This window comes from Porites lutea, chromosome 2 (genome assembly GCF_958299795.1).
Source record: "Porites lutea chromosome 2, jaPorLute2.1, whole genome shotgun sequence".
Classification (NCBI taxonomy): Eukaryota; Metazoa; Cnidaria; class Anthozoa; order Scleractinia; family Poritidae; genus Porites; species Porites lutea.
Genome location: NC_133202.1, coordinates 52,927,150 through 52,942,502, shown reverse-complemented (window position 1 = coordinate 52,942,502; position 15,353 = coordinate 52,927,150). Strand labels below are relative to the sequence as shown.

Below are 15,353 nucleotides of genomic sequence, written 5' to 3'. Positions count from 1 at the left end.
TTAACGGATAACAATGCTTTCAGGAAATACAAAATATACTATATTTTCCGGATTTCAGCTGTACGCACGGGCCTGATATGTGAGGCTACGCCCCTGAGAGGTACTTTCATGACGGTGTCTATTTTGTCTTTTGTTCTTAAAACTAAAGCTTATTAATTTTTTGCCGGCAATTAATATTAAAAACAAAAAGTTAAGACTTACTTGCAATTTCTGTATCACGTGACCTCATATCCCTAGCTACCCTGCCAGCAGAGTCTCCATCGATCTTCCTAGACCGTAGTCACGAAGAGGAAAGAGCCTCTGCCGACTGCCTCGACTGTCCTCGTCAGTTCATATTGAACATGCTCAATCTCGTACCCAGATTGGACCAAAAAGCCAGAAGATTCCGGGTACGAGATTGGAACGTGCTCCAAATTCAAACATGTAACGGAGCCTTCCAGCCTCATTCGACGAACAAACGATTGCGCGACTCCTCGAAGATGTCATTCAAAAAAGTGAAAAAAAAGCTGAAAAAAATCTTCAATTTATTATTATTATTATTATTATTATTATTATTATTTAAATTATAAATCTAGGAAAACTATTAGCATATATTTGCAAATCTACCTGGAGACTTTTGAAAACCGGGTCGTCTGAAACCTGAAGTCAAGTCAAGGACATTGCAGGCACTCTTTCAAAGCATAATTTGCTTAACGCCTGATGCTTTTAGTGTCAAAATAAAATCTTCCTTTCAGAACTAACCAACCGCCAAATGTTTCAGAAAACCAGGTATAAATAGATTTCAAATAGTGTCCGAAAAATAAACCAGAAGTGACGGATGCCAGTCAAAGCACAGATTATTTAAAAGCAACATGTATTCTATAGTCTCATGATGGTATTTCGAATTAATGTTATGAATTAGCAAATACAAAAGAATAGACGCAAATTATTTCATGATTATTTTTTACTTAAAAACCCAGCGGTTTATCTTTAAAAGCACTTTGCGCAACACATCAGTGATCATGGATCCGTTCACACAAGTAAAATCGGCTGAGGACATAGTCAAATCCACAACAAAACTCTATCTCAAAAAGGGGTGCATTTTTTTAAACAAACAAACAAACAAACGGAATTCAAGAAAAGCGCTCTGCTGCAGTGTACTAAACGTAACTCCCTATGATGGCCTATACGGGGAGGCTAGGGGAAGTAGCAGAAGTCCGGAACACGGAGAATCGATAATATTCTCAATATCACTTACTGAAATTTGAAGCGGCATTCATTTGCTTTGTATGGACCAAGGGCGCAGAAAAACTCAGCAAAACTCCAGAATACGCGTGCGCGCACAGATAAAACTGTTTTATCTTGTATAAAATTAAAGAAGTCCGACTCATCCAAATCGTTGGACGATCGGCAAAGCAAATGATTTTGAAGATGTCGGCAGAGTCGCTTCTTCTTTCCCGACTTATCTAAGAAAGATCGTAGCTACACTCTGCTCGCAGGGCGATCCCTAGCCTCATTATATAACGGTTTGCTAACATTTTTCGATATGTACCCGGTTTCGCCGGAAACGTCGATGTAAACCTTAAAGGCTGACATAAATCGTCAACGGTTTCGACAATTTTTAATTTTACCCTTTTAAAAAACTTCGATTCCACATTAAGCAAAGCAAGAACGATCAAGCCCTTAATTTTGAGCCTTTGAAGGAAGACGTTTAACATTTAATTCCCTCGCTTAGAAGAAACAAATTCTCGCTCTAAATTCAAAAGTACGGTTTACAAAAACTGATTGCAGTGACGCTTCATAAAGAAAGAATTCTTGAACACTGATGTCAAGCAGGAGTCTTTGCAAAGAAACCTTAAGAGTGCTTCATATCAAGCTGCTTTAATTTTGAACCCGCAAAACTGCACCAACAGCAGAACAGTACTCAAAAGCATTAGGTAAATTGGTCACTTGGGGTTACACTAGTCGTTTTACCCTTGTTGCCAAAGAGGAGGCAAGTTTTTCTGTGCAACTTTGAAACTGCCTCTGGGAAATTTCCATGGATACGTCTAACAGTACAAAAAAGTTCGACAAGACAGTTCCCGAGGTATTAAAGTTCTGTCCTTGTGTAACCGAATCTTTCATATGTTTGATGACAAGACTCGCATATGCGTGTCTCAGTGATCTAGTTTTCTGTGCTCCATTTGGGATATGGAGCCATATTGTACGGGTAGACTATCTGGTTTGAAATCTGCAATCATGGCTAGTTTACAAGCGATTCAGAATAGGTTGGCGAAAATTCAGGAGGCACACAATCTCCACCGAATAAATCCCTTTTTCTAGCTTATAGTCATGTTACAACTGAATAGGAAAATATACTTAGAGGATATAAACGTTTTTCGTATTTTAAACGAATGGGGCCTGCTGTACGAAAGCCGCAGTAAAAAAAGGTACATACATGAAAACCTTGCCACTTTGGGATCAACTTAAGGGACTTACACCAGAAATATTTACTACCGTGAATTCCTTGCCTGAAATTCCGATATTAAATGGGGGTAAAGGAGGAAGTTATTTTTTTAAATAAGGAAAGAAAAATAAATAGTTTGTCGAAAGACCGGGTATTGATAGCTTAAAGGTCCTCTTGTATGTGTGGGTACGCGTGTTTTAAATTGCTTTCATGCTTGTTGCTTTGTATTTTTAGTTTTGGCTCACTTCAGTTTTAGTCTGTTAGCTTTTTATATTTACAGTTTATGATTTTTACGTTTACTTTATAGTTAATGGCAAAATAATCTTTCACCATCGTATGCAGGGGGAAAAAAAGTATATCACCAGAGGTTGGGAAGAAACATTCTAACCCACAAATCAGTCATACCCCCTCTTAACTTAAATTGTCGACCCCTTAGTATCTTTTATGTTATTTTCCAGTAGGTTGTGGGGTCCCCCCTGAAAACCACGAAATGTAACAGAAGCCTGTTCTTCAGTATAAAGATTATTTGTTATTTGTTATTAATTATTGTTATTATTTAACACTTGCATAAGCTATCATTATCCGTTATTACTGAATTTGATGTAGAAGAAGAAACGATATAATCAGCAGAAGCATTTTATTATTATTCTTTTTTAATTTCTTACAAAGCCCAATACCATACATTAAAAAAAAAAGTAAAGCGAAGCAAAAAATAAAGCTGACGAGTCTAACACTTAATTCGAAATATATCTTAAAGCAGAACAACTCTAGGACCTTTTATACCCTTATTTTATTTAAGTTATGGCGAGGTGACAAACGTAGTCACGACATGTGCTAACAACTGATCAGCACTTAAGCAAGTAAACTTGATTTGCCCATCCTCCACCTTCTCCATTAGATCCACAAGCTGTAGACTTTCCATACTTGTCAAAGGTCTTTGGTGCTGTAGCACTGGCCGCACACTGGCCACCATTTTGAACTGCAAACATGCTGTAACCTGCTCTCATTGCAGCCACGGCACACTTTGCTATTGGGTTCTTTCGAGAGACGTATGATCCATCCAAAACAGAGTCTTTTCCTTCAAATATCTGGATTGCTCGGTTTGAGGTGTCCTTGAAACATCCAATAGTTTCATACGCTGAAATTAAGTTAAAACTGTCTTAAAGGGAAACCTTTAATTTACCTATTTTCAGTGGTTTGCAAAAAGGCGGACTGAAATGCAGCTGTGAAGATCTCTTTCGGATTGATCTTCGGCAAAAACGTCCGTAAAATTTAAAAAGAAAAATCTTTTCCAAGTCTTTTATGAGCGACCTGTCTGCCCAAAAATAAGAAGGAAAGGCTAAATTCTATAGCCATAGTTACAAGAAATAATAGATGCTTACAGGGCTCGACGTTGCGACCTGTGGGGTCGCCAATGCGACCAGCTTTTACTCAGATCAGTGGCGACTAAATTTTCACGCCTGGTCGCCAACCTGGCCACCAAGATAGGTGACTTTCTTCTTTGGGTAAACGTACACTAATGATAATCTGTTATCCTTTACAAAACTAACGGATAGCTAACGGTTTTGCTAACGCTCTAACGTTTTGCCCAAACGCTCTAACGATTTGTCTAAACATTTTAACGATTTGTCTAAACGCTTTAACGATTTCTTTCAACACTCTAATCTACGTTTACTTGAAAGAGGATTGTGAAATGAATGAATTCGACGAAAGACTTATCGACTTTCGGGCAAATCGATCGCAATTCTCAACAGATCGTCCCGTGTTTCTCCGGGAATGACTTTTAGCGCATCGATATTTAAAACAATTTCTTTTTGCCCAACATGTATCTCGATTGCGGACTCGGTAGCAGATTAGTCTGATAAAAGCTAAAGCTAATGGAAGCTAATCGAGAACGAACAGCGCTTACTCGAACTTCGCAATTCTTGTAAACAACTTTACGCAAATTTCTGTTGAGCGTGGCGACCCAAATAAAAGCTCTGCCGTATTTTATTGACTTCTAATGAAGTACCGTTGAACTCATGCTGTTTGTCTAACAGACTTCTCGCGAAATCAACTTCATTGCCCGAAAACATTAGCGACGTTTCCTCTTTCTGGAGACTTTCGATCACGTGTTAGGCAACCGCGAAATAGATGAAGTTTCACCGATGTTCATTTCTAAATGTGCAAATACATGGGACGCAAAACAAATTTTGCAGATTTTGTTCTTTAATATCCCAAATAAATTTTTTTAAGATTCCTTAAGTTTGTTTTTCTTAATGTGTATTCCATTTCCTGAACCTTAAGCTTGAATACCTTATAATATATAATTTTTGGCGACTAGAATACTTGTTCTGGCGACCAAAAATGAAAACATGGGGGCCTGTTGGCCCCAAGATTTTTTTTCTGAAAGTCGAGTACTGGCTTAGTCAACATTTTACATTATCAATGTTTAGAAACACGACGGCGTCGTTCGTATATAAACCTGCGCCTGTATTAGAGCAGTTTTCACTTGACTGTCGAAAGTAATTGAGGAATTGGTTTGGTTTTGGTTTTACTACGCCCTTTGGTTGGCTAGTGTATTTACTTTGGTTTTGGTTTAACGACAGTCAAGTGAAAACCGCTCTAATATCCTAACACTGACTTACCGGCTTTGATCACATAAACTTGATTAGCCCATGGCCCGCCCTCGCCATCAGATCTGCATGCTGTAGACTTTCCATATTTGTCAAACGTCTTCGCTGCCGTAGCACTGGCCGCACACTGGCCACCATTTTGAACTGCAAATATGCTGTAGCCTGCTCTCATTGCAACCACGGCGCACTTTGCAATGGGGTTCTTCCGAGAGCCGTACGATCCATCCAAAATGGAAAACTTTCCTTCCAATAGCTGGATTGCTCGGTTTGAGGTGTCCTTGTAACATCCAATAGTTTCATAAGCTAAACATATGCAAAATATACGTAAGAGTGTCATATATAACAATGTCGTCGCTAGTTGGCGAACTATGAATTTGAGAGACTTCAATTGCTTGTTTCAAGTCACGCCACCAAAATTACCTTTCAACTATTCAATACTGATACTGAATAATGTCAACAATAATCTTAAGGAAGAAAGGGAAGAAATTCACGTGCAAGCCTAGTCTTGCCAAGACTCAGCTTCAGTGCAGATTTTCAAGCGCGAGATATTCGGTAAATTGAGTGTGACTAATAGTCGCGGGTCGCGGGTCGCGGGTCCACAGTCGCGGTCGTGGGTCCAAAGTCGCGGTCGCGGGTCCAATGTCGCGGTCGCGGGTCCAATGTCGCGGTCGCGGGTCCAAAATCGCGGTCGCGGGTCCAATGTCGCGGCAGGGGAAAATGATTTGGGGTTCGAGGTAACTGAGTGAAAACGAGTGATACGAAAAAAATATAAAGGGAAAAAATCGTTTTTATGCATGATACTCTACGGTAGCCAATTTACAGGTTACGGATGTTAGAGTCAACAAAATAATGTCTCAAGAAAAGATGTAAAAGAAAAAGCTGGCCGACTTTTGTGTTCACCGCAAGTTCATTTTGTTTTCTTTCTATCGGGCCCAGTTATCTATAAATTCAGCTTTGAATGTACTTATGCATAACAGTATTTGATAAAAAATGTTACCCTGAGTTACCATTGTTTTCTTCTTGTCTATGAATTGCTGACAAATTCTTAGGGGTGCATGCATTCACTGAAAAATGTGCGATATACTTCATAGACTATAAATCATATACGTTACAACAACTTAAAACCTTTTATTAAAAAAGGGCTAACTCGGGCTCGAAAAGCTACGAGTCTGTCGGTAGAAGAAACGAGAACTGTTTCAATTTTAACAAATGTTTTCGGCAAAAATAAAGAAAACGCTTGTTGAAAAACTTCCTGGTCGCAAACTCCCAAAATAAACTCTTTGCTCAAGTAACTGGAAAGAGGAGGAGAGACGTTGGGCTTTAAGTGCCAGTAAAGTACATTCAAGTGGGTATTCAAGGCATGAATTTAATATAGAAACAAGTAATAATCCACAGCAAGAGGGGATAAAGCTCGAGCTTTATCCTCTCTTGTCCACAGAAAGGAGTTTGTTCCCAGTAACGATTGAAATCCGGAATCCAAGTTCTACCAAGACAGAATAGACCATATTCTCTTGGTTCTACTGACAAAGACTCCAATCCAGTACCTGGAATCTGGAATTACTTACCTAATTTATTGTCTTTTCTTAGCTCTGGTGGAGTTGATAACTTACCGTTTTCAGTGTCTGGTTTACTTTCTTTTTCAGCTTCATGATATCGGGCGTTATTATTTCCTTACCTACTTACTCACTTGGTTATTTACGATGCATGTTTTCAAGATTTGACTGAGACGCACATTGAATGGCTTCCTATTGTCAGGTTGTCCTGGTTGCCATTTAGGTGAAGAGAACAAGAAGTTATATTGAACATTCGGGGTTGCCGTCTCAGTTGTAAAAAGAAAAGCATTAAGCGAAAATCTTGCTTCGAGGAACAGACTCCTTTCTGTGGATTATTACTTGTTTCCATATTAAATTCATGCCTTGAATACCGCTTGAATGAAGTTTCATGCGCCTGTTTACATTTTCTTTCAGTTTTGTCGAAAACATTTGTTAAATATAAGAGTTCTCGTTTCTTCTACCGATAGACTCGTAGCTTTTTGAACCCGAGTTCGCTTTTTTTAAAAAAAGGCTTTAAGTTGTTGTAACAAAAAACGTTTATAATCTGTAGTCTATGAAGTGTATCGCATATTTTTCAGTAAATGAACCCCTAAGCATTTGTGAGCAATTCATCGACAAGAAAAAAGCATGGTAACTTATGGTAACTTTTTTATCAGATACTGTTATGCATAAGTATAACTGGGCCCGATAGAAAGAAAACAAAATAAACTTGCGTTGAACAAAGAAGTCGGCCAGCTTTTTTTTAGGTCTTTTCTTGAGACATTATTTTGTTGACTCTAACATCCGTAACCTGTAAATTGGCAACCGTGAAGTATCGTGCATAAAAAAGAGTTTTTCCCTTTATATTGTGTTCATATCAGAGGGTCTCAATGGGGTTAACCGATAGGCGTAAAACGGCCAAAAATTTAGTCGATAGCCGTAAAAATTGAAAAATTTTAACCGTTAGCCGTAAATAGGGTAAGAAAGAGTTAACCGTAAAAGAAATTGTTCCCTAGATTTGTTAGTTTTAAGGAAGGTGCTAAACTCACTTATGGTTGCGTTTTTTATTTCCCGGCTACTTTGACTGCGTACGCACGTTAGGCCAAGCGCCTAGCTTTTAGGTGTTGACCTAGACCTGGGCTCCATTTCCGCCGCCGCTCTCTCGGAGCACTAATTTTTTGCATAGCGAAAATCTGGCTTCTTGCTGGGGATTGATATTTGAGATTTTCAGGAGGTCGTGCCCTCCCTCGAAATACTAGCAACACGCAGAGATGTCACTGTTTGTAAAACACGTCGCCGATAATAACTGTGAATTCCATGTCACAATTCCCTGTTTTTCTCTGACGCTACGGCGTCTTCCCACGCAATCTCGGTCAAGGCATTTCGGTGACGTATCTGATAAAAAAAACTCGCTGGGACCACGTGACCCGAAACGCATCAGCCGCGCGGAATAATGAGGCCTCCGGACAAGGCAACGGGACAGTCGTTCTTTACAGTCCTTCGCTATCACTGAAAACACTGGACACGGGAATTGTTTTACATTGGCCGTTTTCACACTAGAGCTGGAAATGGATTATCCAACTGAGACTAGCCTGTGTACAGTAACCCCCTCCCCCACAGACACTCCTTCTCCCTTCCTCCTTCTGAAGGGAGGTGGCAGCTGTACACAGGCTATCTGAAATGGTTAATCCATCTTCAATTAAATTGTCCGTCAAAATTGACGGAGAAAGCCAGGAGGATTGTTCTGATTCAAAATTAAAACCATTCCATTTCCAAATAAAGACGTATTACCTATCTGACGCGAATTATCAAACGGATAACCAGTCTCACCCGAATAATCTGCCTCTAGTGTGAAAACGGCCATTTCTGTTTTAAATGAATGTCGTGCCCCGGCCTTGAGTTGAGCGTTTAGGTGTCTGCTTTTTTTTGCTTTTTCACAAAGATTATTTTTAAATTGACTATTGACATTTGTACGTGCGTAAAATAATATTAGAAGTGGAATACTTTATAAAAAGTATGACCTATCAAATGTTAAAATTTTTCAAAAGAATGGCTTATTTCATCCCGAGATGATCTTAAGACCTACCTTTATTTTGCTTCAAAGATACAAAAAATACAGGCTTATTAATATTTAACTCCTTGAAACAAAAGAAATTAATTTTTAACTTTGTTGTTAACCGTAATTGGAAAAAATTTAACCGATAGCCGTAAAAGAGCCAAAATTTTAGCCGATAACCGTAAAAGCTACCACCCCATTGAGACCCTCATATCAGCCGTTTTCACTCAGCTGTTACCTCGAACCCCAAATCATTTTTCCCTGCCGCGACACTGGACCCGCGACCGCGACTTTGGACCCGCGACCGCGACATTGGATCCGCGACCGCGACTTTGGACCCGCGACCCGCGACCCGCGACTATTAGTCAAACTCCGGTAAATTTTTAACCAAATTTAGGGAGCTTTGTATCGAGCACGCTACATTTGTGTCGGCCTCTGAGGGATTATGGTGTTCGAATCTTGAGCTTCCAAGTAAGTGCATTAATTATTGAGCATCAGCACCAAGATCTTTACGTCACTGACTCAAGAAATATCAACGGATCCAGTCCTATCCTGCTATAAATTCGTAAATTTGTAGTAAGTTTATTCAGTACGCAGCCTGAGTGGACATACCGCAGTTCCCGCTGCTGACTGCAAGGACCGCAAAACAGAGAAACGCTATAAGCAACCTTTTCCGTGCGGAATAATGCACTGCTAATTTCATCTTTCTGAAAAAGAGCACATAATGGTCATAACCACGTTAGAAAACTCAGGTTCTATGGAAAAGGAATTTGATTTTCGAAAAAAAATGAAAATAGATAAATAAAAGGTGAAAATCGCCACGCAAATCCAGGGTTGTCTTGCTTGTTGTCTCTACCAGTGTTAGCATTTCACCAATCGAATCTTGTTTCTTGATCTGAACTTCCTCACGTTTCTATGACATATTCGAGACATAACCTACACTAACATATAAATAAATAAGACAACGTCGGTCATGAAATAAAGTGTTCCGCCAGTGAGGTGACTGACAAGACTGACATAAATTTCAGTTACTCAAAAGATACAGTTAATTCAACTCCAAGTTGAAAAGACTCCGAAAACTTTTAAACCTTTGTTTGTTTGAGACCTGGAGAAATATAGAATTGATTACTCATAAACCTGATTTGGTTTACGCTGCGGTCAGACTCATTTGGCAGTATTTGTATACAAAAATGTCGTATAACCTGGTATAACGCACTTCTTTTATCTGAGCTACCGTAAGGAAGTTGTAAGATCGTCTTTAGAATAGTTTCCGAGTTGCAAGAGGGGTAAAATTGTATAGATTTAATTTGTTGAAGCAAACTTAATTAAGATTTTTTCTAGCGTTACTTGCGATTGCTGACAAAAATAGAGAAAAAAAGTCTATTCCTCGTAATTAACAGCTATGACTAACACGCCGATATCTTTTCTTTCAATTTTTAGGCAGCTCACCACAACATATATAGTATAGACCACTGTGGTGTTATAACTTAAACTTTGCCATGGGTTCAGTCCACAATTTTCAACTGATTTCATGTTTGCTCAGTCAGGAGTAATAATTTGATCTGTGTCACACAAACCGCACAAAAAAATCATAACATAAAAGGCCTCACCTTGATGATATACTGTTTCCAAAATCCGGTTAGTGAACGCAGAGATAGTAGTAACTGAAAGTTGCTTCTCACTGAATTTTGAACCTTCGACCCAGAGCAAAATGAAGCTCGTGGTAGAATATTAGTGTTCGATCAAGTGTATCTTTGTTAGTAAAATGATCTCTCTCAAGCACGAAAAAGGAGCGGGTCTTGTTTCTCATTGCATATGCAAACAAAAGCTCACCTATGTCAGGCCCTGGGGGCAGACCAATTATTTTCAAACAAGTATTATTACTATAACTTCATAGAGAGCCCACACACGACCGTTCTTATGTTTGGAAATTTTAATGAATAATTGAAAGATTTCCTATTTTCGCTAGCCTGCGAGGCAGGCGTTTGAAAGGGAAGGGAAAGGGAGTTTTAGGCGCGAGAGAAACGCGCGTGGTCTCGCGCCCTAATTCTCTTCCTCTTCCCTTTCGAACGCCTGCCACGCAGGCTATATTTTCGCAATCAACCGCGATTTATCTGTGACCTAAAATGAATGATTTTCTGGGATCGCCAGGGGGCAAACATTGCGAGTCGCTACAGAGAAATGTATAGCGTGGAGTTGTTTCTCCGTTAAAAGCGGTGTCTTTGGAGAGAGAATGCCGAATTTTGCCGTGATTTTATGAGAAACGGAGGTGACTAATGTTGGGGCGTTGAAATTTCAAGTTTCTGTGTGATTAATGCGATAAATTCTATCGATAAACACTCCTTGCGTGAGGTTTGAGAGTGAAATTTAATATATTTACTGAATTACTATATATTCATCTAGATTAAATAATTTTAAGCATAAACTCTTTATCTAATTCCCTAAGTTTGCTAGTAAAGTTTCTCATCTTGAAGAATTAATGTGTTATGATTGTCGTTTTTCCCTTTATTGTAACTGTATTAGAAGGTAATTAGTTTATATCATCTTATATCTTGTTAAAACCATACATTTGTCTAGTTTTATTTTTTCGCTTGTTGTAGTCGTATATTAGTGATTAGGCATTGTTTTTATATGTGTATTTTGTATTGTTGTGAAGGCCGTAAGTTAGATAACTCATTGGGTTATAACGTCACCTTCGTTAAATAAAGAATATTGTATTGTATTCCGATACAAAAGCAGACAGAGTGTGTAAATAAATAAATAAATAAATACCAAGTGTGTAAAATAAATACCAAGTTGATGGGAACTCTGGATCATGACCAAACATTTCGCTTGTTTTTTTTTTTTGGCGAGAAGAAATCAATATAAATGTGGGGAAGTTGTTTTTGTTTTTAAACTTAATACATATCAAATTCGACAATACATAAGCTTACCTTCGATCGTTGTGATCATTGTGATCGCGGCTGAGCGGAGCGTAATTACACTCGTTGTAAATATGAGCACATGTAAGAACAACTGGAAAGGCTTAAATGAGTCCGCATTCCCCGCTCATTTATACCTAAGTTAGTACCATATATTTCGAGACCATTCAGTAAATTTCACAGTCGACCTTACGCAAAGAGTGTTTATCGATAGACTTCATAGCATTGATCCCACAGAAACTTACAATTTCAAAGCACCAGATTAGTCACCTCCGCTTCTCATAAAATCACGGCAAAATGCACAGGGTCCAGAGGAGATGTGTTTGTCGTTAAAACATCAAAACCCGTCGAAAACCTATGAAAAAATGAGTTATTTTGATCGCGTTACAGTTTCGTTACACATTCTATTGACCGCAAACCAAGAGACTGAGGGCTCGCAAGATCGGCTTTTCGTGCCTCGCTCACGTTCGGTCACCTTTCGGGCGACGTTCCGTGCGCCAGCGAGGATATGGCTTGCGGTTATTGATTTTCAAAATGGCGAGCAACGAAGTCACGGGGCGGGGGGGGGGGGGGGGGGGGGGAGTGGTGAACTTGGTAGTTTGTTTGTCCGGGCGATCTTGGCCATCGTGACGTCACGAAGAGAGAAGCGCGCAACTTCGAGGAGTTTTTCGAAAATGGCGCCGTTGCCATTTCCAAATGCTACTTTTAAAGTTGGTTTTCCTGGATATTGACGCTCCAAAATGGTTTTGTCACGGTAGGATAGAGCAGTTCCAACATCTCTTTCCGAAAAGGTGAGTGAAATGTGTATTAATCCGAAAAATAACGCGTATGAGCGCTGTAAACAGTTTAGGTCAATTTCTTCGGGTGGAATAATGTGCCGCAAAAGTTTGCATGTTCGCACAGTAATATCGCATTTTCTCGAAATCGGTGAGGTGTTGAACATCGAAACTTGGCATAAGGGTGGGTTACTTCTATTGGAAAACATTGTCTCTGAAGGTAATTGAGATAAACTTGCAGAAAAAATGATCAGTCCATTCGAGTGTACCAGCGTAGCCGCTATTAAAGGTACAGTCCCAGAACTGATGCAATTGTATTCATTACTTTGCTGTTATCTCCAATAATGCCAATAGTACCACCTATTCAAGCTGTCTTTTCGGGATAAGTAAACTTTAAAGTAGTTTCTGTTAGAGGGAAAGTATAGTTGCAACAGCTCTTTCCGAGAAGGAGAGTTAATTGTATAATATTCTGTTGATAATTGTTTCAAGTTGAATATTTGTCGCAGAAATTTGCATGATCGCATATTAACATCGCATGCTTTAGAAAATCGGTTTGGTGTGGAAATTCGAAACTTGGCAGAAGGGTAGGTCAGCAATAGTGGAAAACATTGTCCCTGATGTTTAATGGGAGAAATTAGCAGTAAAAATGATTAGTCCATTCGAGTGCGCTTAATATTGATATAAACAGATGACCTCGACTCGGTTACGCCGGCACAATGTAAGTCAATTATTTTTCGGTTTTAAGAAAAAGGAAACCAAAGACTTCCCTCAACACTATGTATCTATAATAATTACACCGGGAATATATATTTTTTTAACACTTGAAGGTTGTACCATCTTGTTGAAGCAAAGGATATTTCTCTGTAATACCTATAAGCTTACATTAAGTTTTCATAAATAGGAAAAAAAAATTAATAAGATTTACATACAGCTCCAAACATGTACATCTGTTATGCATGAAGCAATTTCATATCGTTCCACATCAATAGTTAGTGCGAATGGAGTCAAACATGTACAGTGAAACTTGTTTAATTTAAGTGGACACCTCAGAGAATGCTGTAGTGCCCACTTAATACAAAGTTTCTTCCTACTACATACAGGTTTCGATAGAAAATGTCATATGAGGCAGACCTGCCAACTTTCACAATTCTGCCGCGAGTCTCACGATTTTTTAACTTTTCTCACGGTCTCACGACAAGACTCCCAATCTCATGGTTTTCTGGGAAATATTCTACATTGAAATATTACCTTGTTGAAAAAAAACATAAATTTTGTGGGGAAATTCTTGTGCCTGGATAAGCTTTGACTATTTTAGCCATGAAGTTGTCTTAGCCCAAAGAAATGACTCTGCTGTATGTTTCGTCACAGTGATAACCTATTTTTTGGCATCTTAAAGTCATCAAAGAAAAAGCAGCATCTAATTTGTTACATAAGGGACCATATATTAAATATATATTAAAATAAACAGTTGATTCCCCTAATGGAAAAGGGGTCGTTTAATTTTGATCGGGAAAAAATAGAATCTCACTACTTTTTGTAGAATCTCCCGATTTTTTTTTTCATGAGTCTACAGATTTTCCTTTTATCAGGGGTTGGCAGGTCTGTATGAGGAGCTGAGTACCATTCAAATAAAAGGCGGAAAAATTTGAAATACTCCCAGAGATATGATGATATACATTTGCATTAATATCTTTGTTTGTGCAGAGCAAATTGTGCCTCAAATTTTAAGATATCAAATGAGTAAAACAAGCTTTATACAAACAAAAATGAAATGAGAAAGTACTGTAACTCATTTATATAATTTACAGAAGTCCCCTGGTGACACTAGCCAAGTGCTGATAGGGCAAGACTCCCAATCTCATGGTTTTCTGGGAAAGCAAAAGGCATCTTAAAATAACAAAAGGCACATAGGGCTCAGCCAAATGGTACGTACCATAATGACGTCAAAACGTATGGAAACAGGCCTTTTCTCCAAAACCCGCCCCATTTCCCTATGGCTATTTTTATTTGCGTTTACCCTACCTCACCTCCCCTCCCCGTACCTGATGAAACAAGGCTTTCAACAGTTTGTTGAGATAGGATGCTTATTGTTTTAAAGGATGAGCTCATCATATTTTATTATCGTAGAGACGGAGGTAAGATAAGTTAACAATAATAGACAGATTATTATAGGTGGGTTACTCATTTTTACAGCTATCCTTGGAAGAAGAAATAGAAGTAAGGAGCTGACTGGCAGCCACTGAGATTGAGGAGAGGAGAAAGGAAATTGAAAGAGAAGAGAAAGGGTTGAAAGGAAAAGAAGAAAGTTTAAGACAAAAAGCAAAAGAAATTAAAAACACAGTAATAGAGGCCAAGTGGGTAGCTGCCCAACTGCAACTAATGGCAGGGCAGCTAGACTGCTTGGGTAACCAAATTCTAGAAGAGACCAAAAAGTTAAAGAAGTCTAAGTCAGACCTGTTATGCAAGAAAGAAAACACATTTATTCAGTATATAAAAAATAAAAGGAAACTGGTTCTTCTAATTTCTCATATCCTTTATGGTCTCTTCTTGCTCCATGGAATCCACTCCATCTAACATTCTCCACTTCCCGCACCGCACTACTCTCTTTGTGGAATCTATTATACTAGATCTTTACAGACATCCAGTAAGCAGCACCTCCTCCATCATACACTGCATGTTTTTTTCTCATCATCTACAGAGTATTCCCAACCAAGGAAGCACCTAATTATAAAATCAGTCAGATAAAAAGAGATTATTGTATATACAAAGGTCAAAACAAATAAATCAATAAAGGCAATATTATCACTTAAAATCCCTAATTATTTGTTAAGCATCTCTTAAATCAGATATTAAACTTCACATTAATATAGGTGAGTTAAACCACAAACACCACCCCCCCCCCCCCCCCAAGCAACGGTAAAAAAATATTTCTCCCTTGAATTATAAATTTTTGTAACTTCAAGCAACCTATCAAGATAATCCAAAGACTGGTTTCTAATCTTAAACCAATAGCTAAATGAATACCTGT

General features: G+C 38.6%; 1 protein-coding gene across 1 annotated transcript; it reads right to left on the bottom strand.

Annotated features, from left to right (window-relative positions):
• Window positions 1-3,086: 3,086 nt before the first annotated feature.
• On the bottom strand, window positions 3,087-10,506 carry LOC140929013 (uncharacterized). Its single transcript, XM_073378826.1, has 4 exons — window positions 10,239-10,506; window positions 9,241-9,335; window positions 5,053-5,343; window positions 3,087-3,563 (listed from the first exon to the last, which is right to left on the bottom strand). Exons 2-4 carry the CDS (start codon window positions 9,329-9,331, stop codon window positions 3,271-3,273), a joined length of 675 nt encoding a protein of 224 aa, XP_073234927.1. The 5' UTR covers window positions 9,332-9,335; window positions 10,239-10,506; the 3' UTR covers window positions 3,087-3,270.
• Window positions 10,507-15,353: the final 4,847 nt, after the last annotated feature.

Bases quoted from the DNA above. Each gene is read 5' to 3' on its own strand.
- LOC140929013 (XM_073378826.1), bottom strand. From the start codon at position 9,331: ATGAAATTAGCAGTGCATTATTCCGCACGGAAAAGGTTGCTTATAGCG. The intron at 5,344-9,240 runs GTATGTCCACTC...GCATATGTTTAG, and splicing joins AGTCAGCAGCGGGAACTGCG to CTTATGAAACTATTGGATGT. The intron at 3,564-5,052 runs GTAAGTCAGTGT...ACTTAATTTCAG, and splicing joins AGTTTATGTGATCAAAGCCG to CGTATGAAACTATTGGATGT.